Here is a 22,614-nt window from a genome sequence, read left to right as displayed (position 1 = left end):
TAATTTCGCCAGAAGCTGCAGCCGGAGAGTAAAAAAAAGTGGCGTCCAGCGGCACTCGAGGCGCACCGATAACGGATAAAGTACGGAATATAGTTTTATTAATAGGCACCGGAGTGGCAGAAGAGCGCGAGCGAGAATACTCACTTGTCTGACGTGTATACGGCGGGGAAAAAATGGGAGAAAAAGTTTTTTTAAATGCATATAAGAGAGTGGGAGGGACAGAGAGAGAGAGAGAGAGAGAGAGAGAGAGAGAGAGTGAGAGAGAGAGAGAGAGAGAGAGAGGGGGGATGTATGCTTTGCCAGACGTCACAGACGACTTTTTCGCTGGCGGATGTACGGTCGCGAGCCTGACACTGAAAGCTAAACAAATGTGGATGCGCTATTTCAAAGATACGCTGCTCTAAATACTTTGGAAGCGACTAGTGCTTGAATCTGTATTCGATGCTGCTACTGCTGGCCGCTGATTTATGGGACGGCAATACTCGTATCCAAAGTTGTTCGATACTCTATTTTATCGAGGGAAATGGATTGATGAGCTGATGAGTATTTTCGAATCTATTGGCAATTTAAGCGATGATCCCAGTGTATGAAGTGTGCGATAAAGTAAAAATCACTCGGAATAAATGTAGATCCGTTACGATCGTAAACTCTATAGGCTAGACGGAATTTACTGCCTTATCATGATTTATAAGACCGCATTTCTGGTAAATTTCCCTCGGGCTATATAGGAAGATTTTTTAAACCTTGAATGACGTATCTCTCAAGCTGTATTGATGTATGCCTTTTAGCTGCTTCGAGAGCTAACTGCTTATAAAAATATAGCTAATCTATCTACTATATTGGGTATTATAGACTGATAGAATATACCAAGCCCTACGTACTATTTGAATAGATTCAATTAATCCTAATATAGCACAAAGCTATAACGTGTGTTCAGTTTTCGTGATTATACGAATTATGATCAAGTGTTTTGTCATAGTCAAAATAATAGTCTTATTATAGATGTCTTCTCTCCCTTTCAGTATTTAACAATAAGTACACGCGGCAACATGTGCTTCATTATACCGAAATAGATTCATTCATAATTGGCTTGGGAGAAGCGTGTAATCCTTTAGACTAACATCATTTATTATGATAGACACGTTTATATATAGACATCGCGGGCTCGAACAACCCACCCGTCGCACTCAGCGATTTAAAAAGCTACACGCTCTTGTCTCCAAAATATTTGAAAGGACAACATTGCAGGGCTACTTCTATTTGTAAAGCTTAAGAAATTTATTGCTCTTACCGCGTTATATGCACTGTCTTTCAATATTCGATCAAACCTGTCCTAATAATATCCAATTTTACATAAACCAGACGTCCAAAGAACTCGATATTCGGGCTGCGGTTGTATTCCTTATCTGCCATGTACGTATAAACGCGAACCGAAACGCAAAATTCGATCGGCGTTGTTCTGAATATTGTTTTACAATCATTTTATCATAAACTCCGCTGTAAAATGCCACTTTCGAGTAATATACAAAGCAGCTGCGTTAAACTTTCATGCCCGAAATATAAAAATGAAAGAAAAAATCACTCCGTGTACACATACCCGTATATAGGAAAATGTGCCGCCAGAGTTGCGCACAGCTAACTAATCGAATTGAATTAGTAAAAACACGCTGCATCGAACGCGAATGGTCGAAGCGCGTATGAGAGCTTGCGACAAAGCCTGTTTATCGGGTGCGCCGCGTCGAGGTGCGCGGCGCCGTCTCGGAAGCTCGAAGCTCGCCGGCAGCTGATACATCGGGCAAAAGCCTCGGCGCGTTCCTAGCGAGCGGACGCTCGGCTATTTGCTCGCGGACTACTCGCTCTCATTGTCCGGCAACGGCGCGCGCGAAGCTAATTGATTAATTCGTTTCCCGCCGTTTCTGCCAGCACGCACGTCTCTCAGTTCCGAGGATTGGTTTCCAAGCTCGGCTTTCTCGCGCTTTTCATCGCGGAGTGACGGTGATTGTGCATCAGCGGTGTGATTCTATAGCGGCTCTGTATAACAAAAGTAGTGCTGCTGCTGATGGTCCAGTGCTATAATTTTCATCTCGAGGGAACGCGATGAAGCTTGGATTTGCGATGCATTGAGATGGTTTAGTGCGCAGAGAGGAAGAGAGAGAGGGGGAGAAGGAATCGATCTGCATATAGATAGGTGATTATCGTGCTGTTTCGATGCACCTATACACGCTGATTCGCGAGGTTGGATTTTTCGCGGCAAATCCGTGCAGCTTTTCAAATCGTTTTATTAAATTTCACTTCGAATTGTATAATACACTTACTTCGGAGCATTAGGCGGGATAATAGAGTGTTACGTCGCATACAATGACTAAATTCATGATTAACGATGTCTCTCGCGCGCTCAAGTTTCATGATGGATGATCCCGAATTATGCAGGAGAAGACCCGGAGAAAAAAAATCTCGCGATAGTTCGACCCTAAATATAGCCTTTGTTGTACGCGGGTATATACCCATGATCGCAAACAAATCATTCGTAAGAATCTATACTTTTCTCGCCTCGACTTATCGAATGCTTATTTTTCCTCTCTCGATACTCGCACGCCGAGTTCTATTAATCAAGAGAACAAAATTTCCGCGAAATAATTTTCTTCCGAAAGCCATATCACGCGGAACAACAATAACCGACCTGGATTTCAGAAAATCCGAGAACTTTCAATTCTCATACGGTTCCCTATCCACTACTACACACTCGAAAAAAATTCATAAGCCAAGCTCACGTATATAATTGACCTATCTCTCTCTCTCTCTCTCTCTCTCTCTCTCTCTCTCTCTCTCTCTCTCTCCCTCTCTCTCTCTCTCTCTCTTTCTCTCTCTCTATTTCTCTCTCTCTCTCTCTCTCTCTCTCTCTCTCTCTTTCTCTCTTTCTCAAATATAGCAGAGGCGAAAAAAATTGCCAGAGCGATGAAACGCCAGAGGAGGAAGCCGGCCCCGAGAACCTCAAGTACGAGTTACGTCTGGAAAGCGCGCAACAAAAGATAAAAGCCGCGCGCGCGATCACAGTGAGAAACACGAGCCAGGAAAAATTTGCCCGACGATGAGCAGAAGCAACGACAGCACTACGGCTGCGGCGATGGAAGGCGAGAACGGCTACTCGTTCGGCTATCCGTTTGCCTGGACCTTGATCAACGGCCTCGAGATGTACTATCTGCCGGCACTGGTCGTATTCGGCTCGCTCGGCAATTGTCTCTCGGTCTACGTGGTATTCGCCACCAAGATGCGGCGCACGTCCTCGAGCTTTTATCTGGCCGCTTTGGCGCTCAGCGACACCGGATTCCTCATGTCGGTGCTAATAGCCTGGCTGACGCTCATCAACGTACACATCATGAACCAGCAGGGATTCTGCCAGTTCTTCGTCTATCTCACCAACGTCTGCAGCTTTCTCAGCGCTTGGTGCGTTATTCTATATATCCCCCTCACTTTATCTCTGTCTGTGGCTCTGGAGCACGTGCTTTTTCAAAGGGGGAGTTTGATGGTCGACTTATTGCTGGAGAAAAAACTCGACAGTTTATACCAGCTCGAGCGCTTGTAAACTGTTTCTTTCTTGCCTTCTTTCCTTTTTATTAAGCTTTTTATTGCTTATTTCGTACGCTTTCTGTCGGAGCAATGAGACGTTTTCTTTCAGTCATCGCGTTACTGCGACTTCTATAATATTTCCGAAACAAACTGATCCAATATCAAATGGAAGCGCTTCTCGTATCGCGTTGCCTATTAAATTTGTTCTGTTACTGAATCAAGCTAATACGCCCCTGTCCAGAATAGCTCTGTTATGTTGTATGGGTTATCAGATTAGTTCAAGTCTTTTTTTATCTTAAAATTGGATGTATTAGTAGTAACAATAGCAATTAGTTTGTGAAATTATTTCGTTGATGTAATTCTGACAGAATTTTGATTACAATTCCGTGCTTATTTCAAAACAAAAACCGTTTTAATTGGCTCGTGCTAAAGCGAAGCTTTGTACGCAACGTAATTGTATATGGCTCCATACAAGGGAGCATTATGATTGCATTATGTGAATTGTATGCGTTAAAACCTTCGCGTTTATACTGTCACGTACGCACACTAGCGTACGTTTGGCTTGGTAACAGCCAAGGTGCATCGCGAGCTCGGATGAACCGAGCGGATGCTACCTGATGCCCTTCTTATCATCGATGACGAGACGTCGCGAGACTAATTGTCCGAGCGCGGGCGACTCGCGAGTTAGTTCCGCGGGAGCAGCGACCCAAGACAATCACCTTTCTCTTCCTATACGAATAAGCAAGAGTACACGTCAAGCCGGACTTATTCTTTCTCCTAATAAACCTGACTGCACCTTTCTCCAAGTCTTTGGGTTTGACCCTTTGACGGTACAACCGAAAACCCCGACCAAGCACCTTTCTCTCTCGCTCCCTCTCCGTAACAACACGTAGCTGATATGCCACCAGCAGATAGTTCATACAGATGTTAATTATAACATAATCCGTCATTCATTTAACGCACGGTTCGAGTGTAAAGTCGAAGAAAAATATCAATATTTACCAACGATACGGTTTCACGAATTCAAAAGCCACGATCCGTACGTGGAAACATAGGGGCTGTGGAAGCTAAAAATCCTGTTTTTTTACTTCATGTACTCTCTCCATGTAAAACAGTGAAAAATTTCACTATAGACACGAAAAACTATGTAGCTACTAGATAGCTGCATACTTGAGGCATTTATTTATTCGTGAAGCAATCGTTCGAAAATATAACCTCTAATTGAAGAGCTCTCGGTGCTTATAGGGTAGGTGGATTCGAGGTTTTGTTTTTAGATGAAAAATTATCACTTCCGCTTGCTTTTTTTCTATGTGCTGCGCATAAAAACCAAAGCTCGAGATATACTATGCTATTATTTATGGATTGCCGTTATTTATTATTAATTTTAGTTTGTACATGTTGTAGTACTTAATATATCGGACTTTTAGTTTTTCTAGAAGTTGTGAAATACGAGCGGGTGTTTACGTGTGTTTACGCGATGGCAGCGCCAACTTCAAACCCTAATTTTACTTATTAACTTTTTTTAATTTGAAATTTCATCAATATAATGAGCGCAGCGCCATAGGGTTAAGATCAGTGAATCATTCTACCGAAAGAAAAGGTCAATCCGACTTTTAGTTTTTTTTTTTGCATTTAAAATACTAAATACCCTGTGGCGCATTTGCGAAGCTTTAACTCGCATCAATTAGGACAGTGGCGAGTGTTGGGCGCCGAGAATGCAATTTAGCTGCTATAGTACAAACATGCGAGTCAGGTGCTATATATGACCACGCGTAATATAGTTTTGGTTTCGTGAGCCATAATTTAGGGAAATGCAGGAGGTGATTATCGCTCATAATTAATCTGTTGGATAAGTAATGTCGCTACATTAACGGCCGATGTGTCGCACTGTAAACAGTCATGCAAAGAGCAAATATTCAGATTATACTAGTTTTGTACCAATCTTTGCCATTGCGAGTATATCCAGATGGATGTAGGTATGCGTTTCGTTATCCATCCTACATCCGCTGGCACACACACACGCACACACACGCACACGCACACACACACACACACACACACACACATATATATATATATATATATATATATATATATGGGTATTAAAGAAGAAAACCGTATATCGGAATCCGTTTAATTCCTATAAAGATTGTGGTTAATTCTCCCTTCGCAATACTCGATCTCGTTATTTTAATGATATTTATTGCAATGATGCGATTTGCATTATTTTTATGAGAAAAAGAGTTCTAATAGACTTGTATAAAATATGAACAACGATCAGGATGATACTTTTAAAATAAATCGAATTAGCATAGGATTAGTTTTACACCAATGCGATAAGTTTGAATAATAAATTATTCATCCCTCTTTAAGCTGTGATTATACAATAAAATTATACGTACAATGTAGTTACCAAATCAATAGTAGCGTTTTCGCGCCCTATTACCCTGTATTTTCTAGCAATTTAAAAAGAAACTCTATACCGGCAAGTAGGACAGAAAAGGCTTGGAAATTCAAACAATTATAGCCGACCTTTTTATGCGCGTAATTAGCCTACCGGCAGATTCAGTGTGTGTGCGGGTATTATAAACTAGTCGGTATATATGCATAGCTTTTTAAACTCTTATGTTCTGTTGTCAAATTTAAATTAGATACAAATAATGAAAACAATATTGAAAATTAACACAAATATGATTATTATTCTAAGAGTAATCTCGATCACTTTAAAAGTGTCCGAATTACCGAGTTTGACGAGCAATCGCATAGTTTCAAGCTTTGAAACATCTCGTAAACGTATAAAATAATAACTTATGTCAAAAGATTTCTCAAAAAGATTTCTCACTTTTCGAAAAGCTGTTCTGCATAACTTTAATGTAATTTCATGAATAATGCAGCCTGCCTATAATGTTTTCCAAGATCGATAATGCCAAGTGTTACCATTTCTGATATTGGATCAGGCGCGTACTTTTAGCTGAAGTAGTAAAAGCAATCACATACGTTCTCAAAACGCACGTGGTTTCTTCTTTTTTTAGTCTCACGTAGAGATTTTGCCCCGGGTTTCACTATAAGAACCTTGAAATTTTTTTAAATATAAGATACGAAGGACCCAAAAGCTTATAGTCCAGAGAAACATAATCAACAGAAAAATAATATAGTCAGCAGAACAACCAATTTTTAACCCAAGTAAGTATTTGTAAATAGTAAATTACATTTCATGGAATTCATCGACAACGCATCAATAATAGGTAATCGTGTTTCGGCTTAATCAAATTTAAAAGTCTGCGCGATACCCTGAAGTACGTTGCTGCATTTATTTCTTTTGAACGACGCGTTCCAGGGACTGTCAAGTGGCCCGGCTTTTAAATCCCTTTCGCACCAGGCTTCGTCGAAAAATCTTATGCAGTAGAGAAATTCGCGTGTTCGACGATTGGTGTGTAATTGTTTCGCGCTTGTATATTGTAGCGCACTGACTATAGACTTGATTTTTTCGTACGCTGAACAACTCGACATCGTATATGTGAAAGTTCCGGGTAAAGTGTTTATGATTTTTAAGCGAAATTTTTACCAAAACATAAAAAGCCACGCAGTGCACTACGAGATATAATTTTTTCCTGTTTCATGTGCTTTGGGAGTTCCGGGTGACTTATACGTTGTAGTTATTCGTGAAGAAGATTAATCTACACATACAGAGCTAAGGTTTCTTGAAACCTTTTTTTATAACGTAAAACATTTTTTTGACACTCCGTAGGCGAAACACGGTTTGGCGCATGCTGCGTCGCCAAAGCGTGGATGCTAAATCGAGCTTCGCACACGACGTGTATAAAAATACAGTTCGATAGTATATTATACGTAACACGTGCGCATATAAGGTGTCTCCGGCCTTTTTTCGACTGGCATGCGGGAATCACCTACTTCGCGCACTAGTTTCGCAATCCGCTAGTTAAATTACACTTTTTGCTTAGCTATATCGAAGTTTTTCGAAAATCCCGAAATATTTCGAGAATCCCGAGAAATGTCGAGATTCTCGAGACGAGACGAGATCTCGAAGTCGAGACGGGATTTTTTTTCTCGAGACGAGACGAGAAATCTCGAGGCGTTTTTCGCTCTCGCACATCCGTATATCCAATCCTGTTTGAAGGATAAAAAAGCCCGCATTTTCTTGATAAGAAGACCTAACTGTTCGTTGCACACCGCAGGTTCGTGGTGGCGTTCACGGTCGAGAGATTCGTCGCCGTGTGTTACCCTCTGCGCCGGCAGTGGATGTGTACGGTCAACAGAGCCAAGATTCTCATAAGCTGCGTCACCGCAGCTGGTCTGGTTCTCTGCAGTCCAGTGCTGCTCTACTCCCGACCCCGGCTGCTGGAGAACTCGGCAAAGCCGGTCTGCTACATCGCCGAGGGCTGGGACAAGGTGGCCAGTGCGCTCAACTTCCTTGACACGATCCTCACCTTCGCTCTGCCCTTCTCCCTCATCGTCGTGCTCAACTCTCTCATCGTCAGGGCCGTCTGGCACGTGGAAAGCGTGAGGACGTCGCTGAAGGCCCGGGCATCGACCAAGGACTCGCCACCGGCTGTCCACCAGGCTAGGGTCACCAAGATGCTGCTCGTCGTCAGCAGTGTCTTCTTCTGTTTCAACCTGCCGGCCTACGCTATGCGCGTCTACGCTTATCTGCAGGTGAGACTATGCACTGCATTATATACTATAGTCGACGTTGGAGGGGATTCTGCGTTGAATACTGTTTGCATAAAAAATCTATTGAATGATACGCTCGTCGGGAGGAAGAGCCAACTGCATAAATATTCTCGATAGGTCGCGACGAGATTTCAGCATTAAGGTAATATCGTAGTCGTGTTAACGATTTGAGCGTACAGGGCCATTCGCGATTATTGACAAAGGTGCTTATAGCTGAGAAGGGTGACGTTTGTTCGGCCGAAGAAGCGATTTCCTTAGGGGGGTTGACCTCTTTTCACTCGACATGAGATATCCGGAAAATACCTTCGGAGTAGGGCTTCTCGTCGAGAAGAATGTAAGTTTCTTCGGACGGGAAATCGAGAAACCTTTTATCAATCCTTTCCTTACATAGTGCAGATTTGGGACACGTTTGAACTACAATTGTTTCAGTATGTTTTATACTCTTCGACTTTAGGAAGTTTCGCGAGTTTTATTGGGAACGACGCTATTGTAGTTACAACGAAATTGCCGTAACAGGTGTGGGAACGGCTTTATCTCGGCTTTCTTTTGTCGACTGAACTTTAAACAAATTTTTCACTTGCAATCTCAACCTAATGGAAAATCTTTATGAAAATGATACGACGCGTTTCACTGTTTGGAGTAACCTTACCTATAACTTCGTTGAGGATATCAAGGAGCTATAGAGAAGCTATTGTGCATGTATAAGCTCATTATGTATTATGAAGCTTAATATAGGCTTAAAATAATCTGAAAAATAATATTTACAATTCTTAAACACTTAGCTTCAAATAACGCTATATGAGAAAATTCCCACCGCTTGCCATTTCTAGAACTAAAAGCGTAAAACTATTGTTCCTCGTATCTTTTGTTTGGAACTGCCGGTTCATTGTTTCAATTTCTGGGAGAGAAAGTGTGTAAAAGAACGCGACGAAACGGCGCCGGATTCAAAGAGCCTATACTATCTATTTGAGCTACTCTCGGGAAGACAACGAGGATAAATCATGGCAGATGAAGGGCAATGCTATTCGCTGTTTTATTAAATTTGAATTTTAGATTTTCGCGCGCGCATAAATTCGAGTAACGGCTGCTAAAAGGTATGAAACTCATCAGGAATATGCCACTTCAAGTGGGGATAATAGTACATAAACTGTAGAAACGCTCGAGTAATCTGAAGAGATATTTTGCTGAGAGGCTCTTTATGCGCCGTATATACGTGTTGGATCTATGGGCTTTTTTAAACTTACGACTTTGTCAGAATCTATTGAATAAAGAAGGGAAGAGGCTTACTGCATTATTAAAGCAATAGCCGTTGTGTTGAATGTATAGTGGTATAGAGTGAGCCGAGTGAGGTAATGAATTAGTAATTTTCCATTTGTAGAATTGCGATGACGCAGAGTATAGTCAGAAAAGTAAGAAAGTATTTTGATAACATCGACTCGTTTTTTAATGAATTTTGCCAGATTATTAGAAAATTTAACTAATCATTTATTTATTTAAATTCATCGTAAAAATCTAGCTTAATATAAATTTCTGCAGAAAAGATTTATAAAAACTAATTTTCAGCAAGAATTATAGCTAGCTATATTACAGCTTCTAATGAAATTTTTGTATAATTTTGGAACAAACTCATACTCGTAACAATATCGTATATAAAGTTAATCAAAACTTTGCGGTCAACGTTAACTTCTCCCCTGAGCGGCTGATTACAAAATTGGATAAACCATATAAAACCGGACTGCAGGCGGTTACGGAAGTCTATTAATTTAAGAGATTTCAATAAAGAAAATACTATTAGTTTTTTTATTTACTAGAAGTTCTTGTGATTGCTTATTTTATTCATTCTCAGTACTAAATTGAAATTTTTATAAAAAGTTAAACTTTTAAAAGTAATTTAAGATTAATGGGAAAATAGCGCAATTCATAGTTGGAGTGTGGCATTCGGCGTTTTCGTTTTCGTTCATTCAGAACTTTGCGAGTCAATTTGAGGTTTCGCGAGAACTCACGGAATATATAATAAAACTTTAAATGCAGGATACATTTGTAAGATTTCAAATGAAGGCGCAGTCGTCAACAAAGAAAACTTGACAAAAGTATGAGCTTGATAAAGTTAAAGATGATAAATCGCAATAAAATATAAAAATAATTTAATAACGCGGCATGAAATTTAAACCTACGAAGAGTAAGCTAACAATTGATCTCGATGAGTCTATTTCACAACTACTTAAATGAAAGCAAACGTAAGTATTTAACCAATTTGAAAAAAATTGCATAGATCGGAACGTAATTTCTTTCTCGGAAAATCGAACGTGACAGCGCTACAAGTGCATGTAGCAATTCTTATCAGAAAATGTGTTGCGGCCGCATATGCGCGCGTCTGACTTGAGCTGCGCCTACACTACTGTTATGCTGTTTACACATGCACGTATCTCGTCTTTTTTATATCAAATCGCATCTTTTAGGGGTAAAAAATAATTTATTATGATTGTTTGCACTTGCTGTATGTATAAGCGTTTTTTCGAATTTCCATGTATGTTGAGAACAATCATGGATATCAATATTTGTATTTAACTGTATTGTATAATGGAAGTAAGTAAAAAAACTTAATTGCTGACTTTAACAACTCGAATTAGAAATCTCCGGCTAAATATATCGCTTAAACCACTCAATTGAGGCACGAATTCACACTGCGGCAAATCGCATCTCTCCATCGACAATAATTCTGGGAATCACGGAAATACAAGGTGAATGTCGAGATACGGAGCGCATCTATATACCCGTGCGTACACAGGCACGTGGGAGTGAGTTTTAATAATCAAGCTCCTCGATCACGATACAATCGATTGCTCATTATACAGAGCGGAAAATCAGAGAGGAATCTGGAGTAAAGAGACTCTTATGTCGGTGGTACGTCAAATTATAGTAATCGAACAACATTCAAATCAGAGTATAGCAAGCGCAATCCTTTCAGCTTACTCGCAGCGACTCTGTATCACAACTGTTCTACGTTCGTGAGCGTTTTTTTCGGGATCTATTCCCTCGTACTCCAGTTTCAATCCTTTCACATCGACACCTTAATCCGATCAACTCTATCAAAAAGAGTATACAGACTGCCTGTTGCATGTCGGGCTGGCTACTGGCTTGAGGAAATCGATACTTTCGCCAAAACGAAAATACAAACGGCAAACGCCGGGGAATTTATGGCTTAATTTCCGTAATAGCCGGGGGGTGCAGAGGAAAAAAGTAGATAGAGACGTTACGGTCGGCGTCGACTGGGGGATATCGAGAATTAATGCCTCGGCGCTACATTAAGTTACAAAACGAGCAATTAGAGCACGGTTCGCTGTGTCTATATATAACCGCACTGAAAAAGATATATTTTTTCTTGGAAAATCGAGATTTTATTTTTCTGCCTTTCCAACCATGTGAGAGAAGATTCCACAAATTTTATATTATATGAATTCGCGTGAATCGATCGCGGATGATTATGCGAACGATGCCACTCTCGATTGCGCACCAAGATAATTACAAAACCAATAATCTCCGCGCAGTTTATATGATATCGTTACACGTCTCCACTCCATCGTGCTAGCTCTTATTCCCAAACGATCGAAGAACCGTTCGTGGAAGGGAAAGTTTTCCGGTACCAATTCAATCAGCGCTGCCGTCATCATCCTTCTCGCCCCCCCCCCTCTGCACACGGGGGTTACGCGACGTGCCGGGGGAGAAGACCGACGAATTTTTCGACGAAATTGTCACGTTGTCAAACCAAAAGTGCTGTATATTTATGTCATATATGTGTACAGAACATGTGTGCTTGAATTGCAGGCAGACGGTGCTGCGACGGAGGTGGAATTTCTAGCGCAAAAAGCGTGCAACTTGCTGTTCAACACAAACTTCGGTATCAGTTTTGGATTGTACTGCGCGAGCGGGCAGAACTTTCGCGCTGCGGTCGCACAGCTGTTCCATTGCCAGCGGCAGCCTAAGCTCAGACCAGGCATATCTAAGCGCTCCTCCACCAATCAGATCAATCATCACGGTGAGACTTTTGCTTCTAATTCTTCTTCCGATCAATGAATGTCGAGTCGATGATGTGCGCCGTTACTGCTGCTTATACTGCTGCTGCTGCTGCTGCTGCTGCAGAGGGGCGACTCGATGAGAATTGGCTAAATTGATTAAATTATAGGAGGCGCGTTCTGTGTTGTTGTCGTTCCGAACGCGAGGGAAACGCTGATAAGTTTCTCTCTTTCTTTTTTTTTCTGTTCCGCTTTTGCCTTGATTATTACTGTCGTATATTGAAATGTGAGTGATGGGTAAAAACCCTGCGAGTTTTACGCAGAAATTAATTTTAAATTAAATAAAGGAAAATTAATTACAATATTATTCATTAATAATATAACATCGAGATGTTTTTCCATATGAAAGATCTTTCAATGTTTACATTCGAATGTTTCCACATTTCATTATTCATTAATAATATAACATCGAGATTTTGTTCCATTCGAAGCCCGAAATAAAAAACCATATACATTTTTCTCTTTTTCTCTAGGTACCGAGACGATAAGAATAAGCGGCTCGGTGTCGGGCGATCACACGATCGTCTTCGAAAAACCCTGGCGAGACTCTTTTCAGCTGAGGCCGTATCCGCGCCCATTGCAACGGCCCGTAGCCGTCTGCGAGTCCATAGAAGACTGCTACACCCCCCGGAAAGACTATACCGCGCAAATGTGACCGGCCAAGATTTGATTTGTGGATAAGCAAGCGATGGAACCCGAACAGCCGAGAAGATAGTTTTCTTTTAAATCTTCGAAGTATCGAGAGAATGAAAGCCCGTGTGTGTGTGTGTATATATATATATATATATATATATATATATATATATATATATATATATATATATATATATATATATATATATATATATGAGTGTGTGTGTGTGTGTGTGCGTGGGTGGCAAAAACGAAACGATACATTTGTTGCAAGAAATGAAAAGAGGTTCTATTTGTTCGAGAAATTCTGCGATTTTGCTCGATGACGACTTCCGTTCTTGACACTCAAATATAAGATGGAATAGTTTGATATACATTCGGATATTTTTGCGATGTAGAAATAAACAAACCATTTGAAAAACTTGTTTATCTTTTGCATATATTGTTTGTTCGACTTAAAAGAGAGAAACTCAAACAATTTAACCAATAATGCAAAATGGATCGAAACGAGACGAGCTTTTTTATGTTTTATAAAAAAAAATAAAGTCACTTTTGACGATCTGAACGTTACCTCAAAAGGTTTTAGCAAATAATTATAAAGAACTGACGTATTCGATAAAATTTATATATATTTTTTCTTTTTACATTTCACATTTAGTGTAAGTTATTTTCATTCGATTGAAGAAATTCCACGAGGTTGATATTCACGAGCCGCACTTTGTTGATAAAAATTTCACTTGCATATCGTTAAATGAATATTTTTATGCAAAATATTAGTCTTCTAACCACGTTCATTTTTTTATAACCCACAACGAAAAAGATCAGTGTTAATTTTTACGATCAGTCTACCATACGCTACAGCAACGTGAAGTGCTGTGGTCGAACACGAAGATACACGAGAAAAAGGAACTGTATTAACGAGCTTTCTAGTTATAATAACCAAAGAATAAGTCATTTTAAAAAACCGCGCGAACGCGCCTTTGAAATTGGCACGCTCGCTTTAAATTAGATACAGACTTAATTAAGGCAGGTGTGCGACTATACAATGTCGCAGGATAGTGTGGCAAACTTTTAACGACTGAGTTACCTATACATACTATTGCTACGTTATATTTTTCTACTTTGCGTCCGGTCTTCGTATGTATAGTGGGGATTGCAAACACGCGCGTTTTGCAGTATTACTTTTTTACGGACGGCTCCTCGTTCATTAGTTTAAATGTAGAAGGTAGAATTGTTGACGAATACGTAAATGAAAGTAGCGAGGTTTAATCAAACTCGCTTTGTGTAATTACTGTGCGAGCATTAATACGAGTCGTATACCTACATTGGACTTTACATAAACAATAGGAACGTTGCAAGCTGAAACTTGAATAAAAATTTAATTCGAGCGACGTACATGACAAATAAAATTTAAAAACTACAATAACACAACTTTATTATCTCATTGTGCATGCAACTGTTGCCGATAAACGGCGTAATTGATTGTTTAAAGCTGTTACATTTGAACAGATTGATTAATGTCAATAAAATGCGCAACTTTGAGCATTTAATCTTCATCGAATCAAGCATATGTGCTGAACGTGTTTGTTGTTATTACTAAGATAAACAACGAATGTGAGTCGTAGATAAACACTATAGACCTAATTATTTGTGTTCAATACGAACGTGACACTTACAGTCGTTCAACATCCTGTTCTTATGCGTATTTGTTTCTATGTTACGATTATGCACGTCGATGGTATATAGGATTTCATTCCATCGCCTAACCATTATTGTTTAATAAATAAATAAATACATAAAATGAATTACTTGCTTCTGATTTCGTATATCATCCAAATCACAACTTATACTACTTTTCATTATCGAGTTATTCCAGCAGTTATTTAATTGTGCAAGATTATAACTTTTACTCTCCAAAATACTTCGTTACGTTTTTAGTCGGATAAATCAAAGCAGAAAAACCTTCTCAACTTTTATAAGTAGACTTAACGTTTCCGCGAATCTCCGCAAAAACGTTAACTGCTGAAGTAACACGCCCATACGATCATTCATCCAAGATTAGCAACTCTGTTGCAGTGTTACTTACCAGTGTCAGAGTCAGGAGCTGGTAGCGGTCGCACGTTGCCGAAGAAGCGCTGATCAAGCAGCTGTAACAGCTGGAGGGCGGCGTCTTGCACCGGTGCTCTAGGACAGCCTGTATTCATCAGCGTCACGTTGATGATGCTCGTGTAATGATCGCACGGATACTCGCTGCGGATCGCATAAAAGACGATGAATTAGTTAAAGTTATTTATAGTACAGTGTGGCTAAAATCCGCTGTTAAGTCACGCCTATCTGTGACTAAAGTAGTCCTTTTTTGCACCGTGTTTATCACACTCGCTACGCTCGTGCGCTAACCTCACGGTGCAAATAAGGACTACTTTAGTCACGAATAGGCGAGACTTGCGGATTTTAGCAGTCTGTGCTATAAAATTTTATACCATACTCTTGACTTAAATGGTTCAGTTTTACACGGCGCTTAGCGCCCTCGCTGAGCTCGGATGCTAACTGCGCCGTGTAAAAAGGAGCCATTTAAGTCACACGTATCGTAATGTACTATTATATTATAGCAAAGTGTGGCTAAAATCCGCTATCAAGTCACGCCTATCTGTGACTAAAGTAGTCCTTTTTTGCACCGTGTCTATCACACTCGTGCGCTAATCTCACCGTGCAAATAAGGACTACTTTAGTCACAAATAGGCGAGACTTGGCAGATTTAAGCAGCTGTGCTATAAAATTGTATACGATAATTGTGAACTAAGCACAGTAATATACGCCGTGCCCTAATCGGCTACTTAGGTCACAAATATCGTAATATACTATTTTATTCTTAGATGTATAGCCGATAAATTTAACGCGACATTACCGTTGATTGATGAAACAAAATTTTATAATAAACTCCATTGTTAAAATCTACACTAATTTATTGTGCTAATGTTTTATTTTTACGTGATTATTTATAAGCAGAACGAAATCAAGCACAATTCAGTTGTGAACTAATTTCGCAAGAATTATATTGGTTTTTAAGCGCTTTAAACTCAGAATGCAAGCAACGTTAAAATTCATTAAAAGTTGTCGGCATAGTACATATTGGATAGGCAAATGACAATTAAAAATTCTTAAAATTTTATACAAGCAAGCAAAGTAATCCCTTTTAATGATTTCAATAGTTTGCACCCACGTAGTGCTCAAAATTGACGAAAGTGGCCTCAAAGGAGGAAAAAAATAAGGTTACGAAAAAATACACATCGTCTTACCGGGCACTGAAGATAGTGGCGAGAGCGAGGAAACAGCCGTCTGCGACCTGTGGCAGTCCGGTGTAACATCGGTCTACAACCCAGTCAAGCAACGGACCAATATCTGGGTTGCCTTCGAGCAGCAGCACGACGGTCTCTCGAGCAAGTCCGTAGATCTGAAAAAAAGAAAAACCGAAATACCATTAATTTGCCTTTTTTGTCGATACTTTATTATTTAGAATTCTGTTTATTCCATTTAACATGAAATGAACAAATCTGCAAAGTCCTGATTTGCTTTCCGTGAATAGCATCCACATGAATGGAAAGCATCAAATGCGCAGAAAATTGTAACACGCGTAATTCGCTCTTTCATGTATTCATTATTCGAATTGAACTAATATTTAAAATAAATTGTTTCCCTCCATATGATTTTTTATTTCCTCGATTTTGATATAGAAAATTCATAGTAGATAAATTTTACCATCAAATTAAGCCATCTTTTGATTGCGCCTTCGAGTGAGAAAAAACTTTACCTTCTCTTCTCTGCTAGCCAGAAGTAAATCTAGCCACTGATAGAGTATCGAGCCTTCCTCGCTGAGGCTTTGGGTATTGAAACATGGTCCACAACAGAGTAATCCGCTCATGGCCTGGAGGGCAGATAGCTGGAGCTCTGAGCACTTGTCCTCCTCTTGGGGCATAGCAGCAGCGGACATAAGTGGTTTGCCATACGGTCCGGCCCAACTGGCGAATAAACCAAAGAGATTGCGCCGCAAATCGCGTTTCAGCAAAGTGTGGCAGGCCTCCACTGCGGGAAACAATAACGACACAATTAGACAGACCGCTCGGTAAAAGGCAATCGTGATTCGAAATTTCCGCGGGACAGAAGCTGAAGGTCGAACATCGTTAGAGGAGGATAACGAATATTTGCAGAACTATGGTTATTGATTAATCAACTTTTTCCACTGACGGTAATCGGCCTTTACTCGAATTTGTTTTATAACCTGGGTAACTCGCAATTGGCTATAAATACTTAGATGCTTTTATAAATGATGAGGATTCGCGGAAAACAAATTTCATGGGTCAGTACAACTTTCGGAGCGGTAAACAAACGAAAAATACGCATTAGTAGAACCTCATTGGTCTCGAGCGAACTCACGTGAAAAGCTCTTGAGCATCTTGCGAATGAAATTGCAGAAGTGTAACTTGATGTCCCTGACGGCCGGGGCTTCCTTGTCGGTTTCGTTTTCCAGATACACTCTAGCTCCATCGATGTATTCGACAAACGTCGGATGCAGCGATTGCGTCTCTCGGTCCAGTACTGCCGGGCTGTGGGTATGTGTCGATGGGAAATCGAGTTATTAGTCGTCTTGCACTATCGATATTTCAATAATCAATGCAACGAGTATATAAAACAATACGAACGCGAAACAACATTCTAAGGATATTAAAATTGTAAGCAAGATTCTAATAAGGTTTACACTCCTTTGTCTCTATGCTCGAAGTAATCGCGTAGGTGGTATTGTCGAGGGATTCAAAGATAATTTTTTATTTTATTCACGCGCTGTGAGCTGAAATTTTGAAGCATCATTTTTTAAACTTTTCTCTTAATAAAAGAAAATCAGTAATCCGTTTCAATACTCGTTACCATCATAATCCAAAAAAATGTACATCAAAGAATTCAAACAAAAAGGAATCTCTTGTTATAGCTGTAGAGCAAAACAACAAAAAAATCAATAAACCAGAGTATAAATCAACCCTGCGATAAATATTCTTACCAGATCCCAAAGGTCCCGTACTCGGCGATGAGCTCGAGTACTCTCACAAGCTGAAGCCTCAGGGCATCTCGTCTTCTGCGGCGTCTCATGTTCTCCTGTTTGCGGTCCACCGCCTCGCGGATATAAGGCACGAGCTCCTCCATCAGGTCTCTGCAAAGATTTGTTGAATTCGGTTAACAGAAATTTACTTGTTGAAGTTTAAATTCGCCAAATAAATCGTGATTATATAATCGATGTAATATGTATGCGATAAAAGCATATAAGTAGATGCACCCAATATTTAATCAGACGATGCGTGGTTCAGCTCGTGCAATACAAGCATTAATTAACAATTTATTATATTTCGACTAAACGAAACAACTTTTAGCGATAATCTTTCATTTCATCGATATTGCATGTATTTATTTTATGAAATGTCAACACTGCATAATGGACTTGTAATCTTTGAAGTCAATTGCAAACTAATTAACGCGTTTAAAAAAGCTGAAATATCGACAAACCATGTTATTTCACTTTGTTCAAATTTAAATTAAAACTTAATTTTACACCAATCGTTAATGCTCTTCCTTGGTCTTGGGCATAGTTGTAACTATATATTGCCTGTATTAGAAAAAAATGGAGTGATTTTTTGCAAAATCGCCTTCTTTCCAAAACACCAAAGCTTATTTGAAAAATTTCTTGCGCAACAATTGGTATTCGATTTTATTATTCAGAATTAAGACCAATCATAGAACACATACAATTATCAGGATTTTAAAGTTGAAAAAGTATGGGTTTGTTATAAAACTCGATTTTATTGAAAGGAGGGGGCGGGGGAGCAACTTACTTGAGAGCGTCAGCATTGACTTTGCCGATCGCGTGAACAGCGGCATCGCGGACGTCGATGGTCTCGCACCTGAGAAGCGGTACAGTCAGCTTATACAACGCCGAGGGACTTGCGTTAGTCCCCGGCGATTTGTTGTCGCCACGTTCCGCTGACAGGCTGTCCGGGGACGAGCTGCAACGAGCAACGAGATACAATTTATCCAATTTCTTAGCCGTTACCTTTTCTATATATTTTCTTTTTCTTCGCGCAGTGATTCTTTTTTATTTTTGCTTCACTGTTGTATATATAGTGTATATCTCGCTATCGATCGAGCAACTATATAGATGCTGCGAATTCGAAAGTGTCACTAAGCAATGGGATGCTTGTGTAATGAAACTGTATCGATAATCGAAGAGACGTAGCCGGAAACTATAACTGACATATCGTATTGTTTTCGTGCGCTCGCAGATATAAAGGCCTCGATATAAAGGCATTGTTGTGTCATTGGTCAACAAGTAAACGGATAACATGGCAAATTGAATTTAACTTGTACAGGAGAACTTAATTAAGGTTGTCAGTCCATTGATACACATGCAAAGTAAATGAGCACACAATATATGTAGCACGCGTTGCGTTTGAATTTTAGATGGAAAAAAACAGTATAACGCACAACTTCAATGTGCAATTACTATCAAATTGCTCAATCGGTAACCGATAATTAAAATCGTTCGACAAGCTTGGCGTATATATGTATGGCTGCCTATGTACATGATACATAGGTAGGTGTATACAAATGAACACGATGAGAGATGGATGGATCTTTTTTCGTCGATAGATCCCTTCGTACGTATTCTTAACGTATATAGCGATATCGGTGCACGTGCGGATGAACAAATCATAGGAATAGTCACAATCAGTCATATAAACAAGCAAATAATAACGCAGACCTTGCTCGTGAACCGCATGCAAAGGCTCACAATACCACAAGAAGCACAGCTGTAGCTACAGCGACTAACGAGATTCTACTTAGAGGCACTAAGGAGCTTTTCATGCTTTCTATTTAATTAGTCATACGTGGACATACACACCACTATTAAAACCGTAAAATTTTTATTGCAAACAGTCAGTGCACTTTGGTAGCGTGAAGCTTCAATCAACTTTTCAATTTAACTGTTTTTATTTTTATTTTATGTTTTTTCTTGGTTTTGTTTGCAACGTAGTGTAGATGTGTGTGTGTGTGTGTGTGTGTGTGTTGGTTTTATGTACACCCGATAACCATGAATAAATGTGCGTGAAGTCTCGATCAGATGTATATAGACCATTCCCCAAAAAGCGTAGAGCAGATTAGCTTGTCGTTTGCTTGGGGCTCACCTTGTCCGCTTGTGCCTGGTGTAGATGCCGGATATCGACGGTACGGAGAAGCGGCCCGGCAGGGTCTGGGCCCCGCCGAGGTTCTCCAGGCTCTGACTCAACTCCTTACTCATGCACAACACACCAAACTCCACCGTATGCTGACCACTATATAGTTGGAGTATGCAATACAGTGTACCATCAAAATGCTTTTTATTTTCTTAATTAAGGCTTTATACTTTAGCTTTTAATTTTAGGTTTGTTTCACTCTATAGGGACGTGAACAGAGTTTTTGACTCAACAGTACGATCTAAATCTAATTCCATTTCGTACATACATGTGGAGATACGATTTGGCAGGTGTGGAAGCTGAGCGTCCTTGTCTTTGTTATTTTGTTTGCCATAATTTGAATGTTTCGTTCGACAAGAAGAAAAGCTTCCACGCCGATTTGGTAGGATGATAATAACAATAAATAAATAAGACAATGACGACTGACATGCGGTGTTAATAAAGAAAATTGCAGGCACAAAGCAGCAAATACTATATACTTCCACAGGCGATTCTGCATGATGAGAATTTCATATTGGAATGAATATTTTGTACGATGATTTGAAATAAATAAGAGAAATAGAAAAGAAAGTTTACTTGTATCCAGGAGACGTTTAAATAACAAATTAACGGTTATGTATTTTGATATTTTTAACAAGTCAAATTTCATTACTTCTACTCATGTGAAATTCTCTTCGCACAGCGAAATTTATACCCTTAGATGCTTTTATTATATAGCAATTAATACTTATATACATGTTCTCAAGTTAAAAGCATCTACATATAAATTTCTCATTCCTGAGAGAAAGCACTGCGTAGTTTTTAAAATTTATGTAATGCATAGCATAAAAAATTGTCTGCAAATTTCATTTAGATGTACTTAATGTCAAGGTATCATTCAACAAAAAACAAATCGTTATTTCAATGTTTTAAAAAAGTATGGTAAAAAATCTTGCAGTGCACAATGCAGTATCCAAAATATTTAAAAAATCATTAGTAATGCAGGGGTAGAACTGTCAAATGAAACAAGCATACAAAACCCTTTTTGGTTAATAAATATAATAATATTCAATACTATCCTTTTAGCAAGACTAACATCAATTTTTAAATAGTACACGAATAGTAAATGATTATGTCTCGTATTTTAAAATTCGTATAGCCTTTTCACCAAATCGCTAAATTCCTGCACCTCTCACGTTATCAAGTTTGCTCGCTTAATTTTCGAGTAATTTACGCAAGGTATGTTAAAGTTAATTATTAAAACTACTAATGCTACCATTAATTCAAAGGCAATCTTACCTTAGACTCAAATCTGGGCTCGCGCAGCGAATTATCGGACTTGGTATAGGTGGCACAACGCGGTATCCAAAAGTTAAATAGTTTTTCCAGACATGTATGTAAACATCTCTCTCATTAACTGGCTTACGAATGGCCGTAGAACTTCTTAAAAGGGACGCTCTATTATCATTTACTGGCCTGTAATATTTGGGTTTACATTATAGTTATTTATAGGCAACTATATATATACATATACACACATATATATTTTTTTTAATTCAATAATAAAATACACCAATACTTACGTTGGGTCAACTACAGTAAACAAAGAGTTGATACGATTAAAAACAATAGGCCACGAGTGAGCAACGGCGTTCGGGCATAACGTCAGAACTCTATCCTTCTCTAAAAATGCAAACAAACAACTGCTCCAAGGATCCGCTCCATTTAAATTCAATAATGAGGAACTTTTTGTGCTGTTTTCATCATGGAATCCTAAAAATCAAAGTATCGTTTCGTTGTATAAACAATAACAAAAGTTACGAGCAATACTTTTAATTCAAAATAAAACCAGATAAACGTACCAGCTGTCCAAACACAACTACTTCTATCTGCTATCCACTGTAAATCAACATTAGATGTTGAAGCAGCGGCTGCCTTCTCCGCGGGTGGGAGCATGTAATAATACTTTTCTAAAACTGCTGGACAGCAGGCATCAATCACATCAATCACAGGCTGATCATCTTCTAGACTAGCAAAGGTCTTCAATAGGAGTTTGATCTCCCTTAATATATGGACTGCAAGGCGTCGTGGGTAAAGACGGCAGTTACAAAGCATGACAAGGGCAAAGCCCTCAACCAGGTGGAAGACGCTCGAGACAGGTTCAACTTTTTGTCCAGTTGTATCTTTTTTCGTGACGCCGTCGACGATCATACGCGAGTTGAGTCGCACACCGTCAGCTGGCTGTTCCTTAGCCTTAGCACTTGGATTGGCGAGTGCGTTCCTCCAGCAGGTCAACAGTTGCAACAGCATGCGTAGCCCGTTGTCCAGTAACTGGGGAAACGTGTCCTGTAAACCAAAATAAAACTCGATAAATGATGTCGTCAGTATTGCAAATG

General features: G+C 39.5%; 2 protein-coding genes across 15 annotated transcripts in view; one reads left to right on the top strand and one right to left on the bottom strand.

The window, feature by feature from the left end:
* The window catches only part of LOC100122115 (protein furry), a 70,156-nt gene that overhangs the window by 41,522 nt on the left and 6,020 nt on the right, over nt 1-22,614 (bottom strand). For 12 of the 13 annotated variants that reach the window (XR_004344523.1, XM_016988754.3, XM_016988751.3 and 9 more), the window contains 10 exons: nt 22,081-22,564; nt 21,802-21,991; nt 21,518-21,694; nt 20,192-20,338; nt 18,842-19,012; nt 18,016-18,165; nt 17,397-17,566; nt 16,774-17,045; nt 16,262-16,416; nt 15,052-15,215 (listed from right to left, as the gene is read on the bottom strand). Coding sequence is in view for 12 of the 13 variants with exons in the window: in XM_016988754.3 (XP_016844243.1) it covers nt 15,052-15,215; nt 16,262-16,416; nt 16,774-17,045; nt 17,397-17,566; nt 18,016-18,165; nt 18,842-19,012; nt 20,192-20,338; nt 21,518-21,694; nt 21,802-21,991; nt 22,081-22,564 (2,080 nt within the window). In the remaining variant the exon portion in view is untranslated. The remainder of the gene's footprint in view (nt 1-15,051; nt 15,216-16,261; nt 16,417-16,773; nt 17,046-17,396; nt 17,567-18,015; nt 18,166-18,841; nt 19,013-20,191; nt 20,339-21,517; nt 21,695-21,801; nt 21,992-22,080; nt 22,565-22,614) is intronic. The other variant, XM_016988757.3, reaches the window with a different exon arrangement.
* LOC100679140 (thyrotropin-releasing hormone receptor) lies at nt 1,793-13,102 on the top strand. 2 transcript variants are annotated; one of them, XM_031923604.2, is made up of 5 exons: nt 1,793-2,188; nt 2,933-3,444; nt 7,764-8,241; nt 12,085-12,295; nt 12,806-13,102. In XM_031923604.2, the coding sequence occupies exons 2-5, from the start codon at nt 3,089-3,091 to the stop codon at nt 12,985-12,987; spliced, it is 1,227 nt and encodes a 408-aa protein (XP_031779464.1). In that variant the 5' UTR covers nt 1,793-2,188; nt 2,933-3,088; the 3' UTR covers nt 12,988-13,102. The 2 variants fall into 2 exon arrangements, with proteins under 2 accessions (XP_031779464.1, XP_003425068.1); XM_003425020.5 differs by having other exon boundaries at nt 2,930-3,444.

The sequence above is a fragment of the Nasonia vitripennis genome, chromosome 1, assembly GCF_009193385.2.
Source record: "Nasonia vitripennis strain AsymCx chromosome 1, Nvit_psr_1.1, whole genome shotgun sequence".
Classification (NCBI taxonomy): Eukaryota; Metazoa; Arthropoda; class Insecta; order Hymenoptera; family Pteromalidae; genus Nasonia; species Nasonia vitripennis.
The sequence above is the reverse complement of the archived record's forward strand: the minus strand, read 5'-3'. Positions and strand labels throughout refer to the sequence as shown.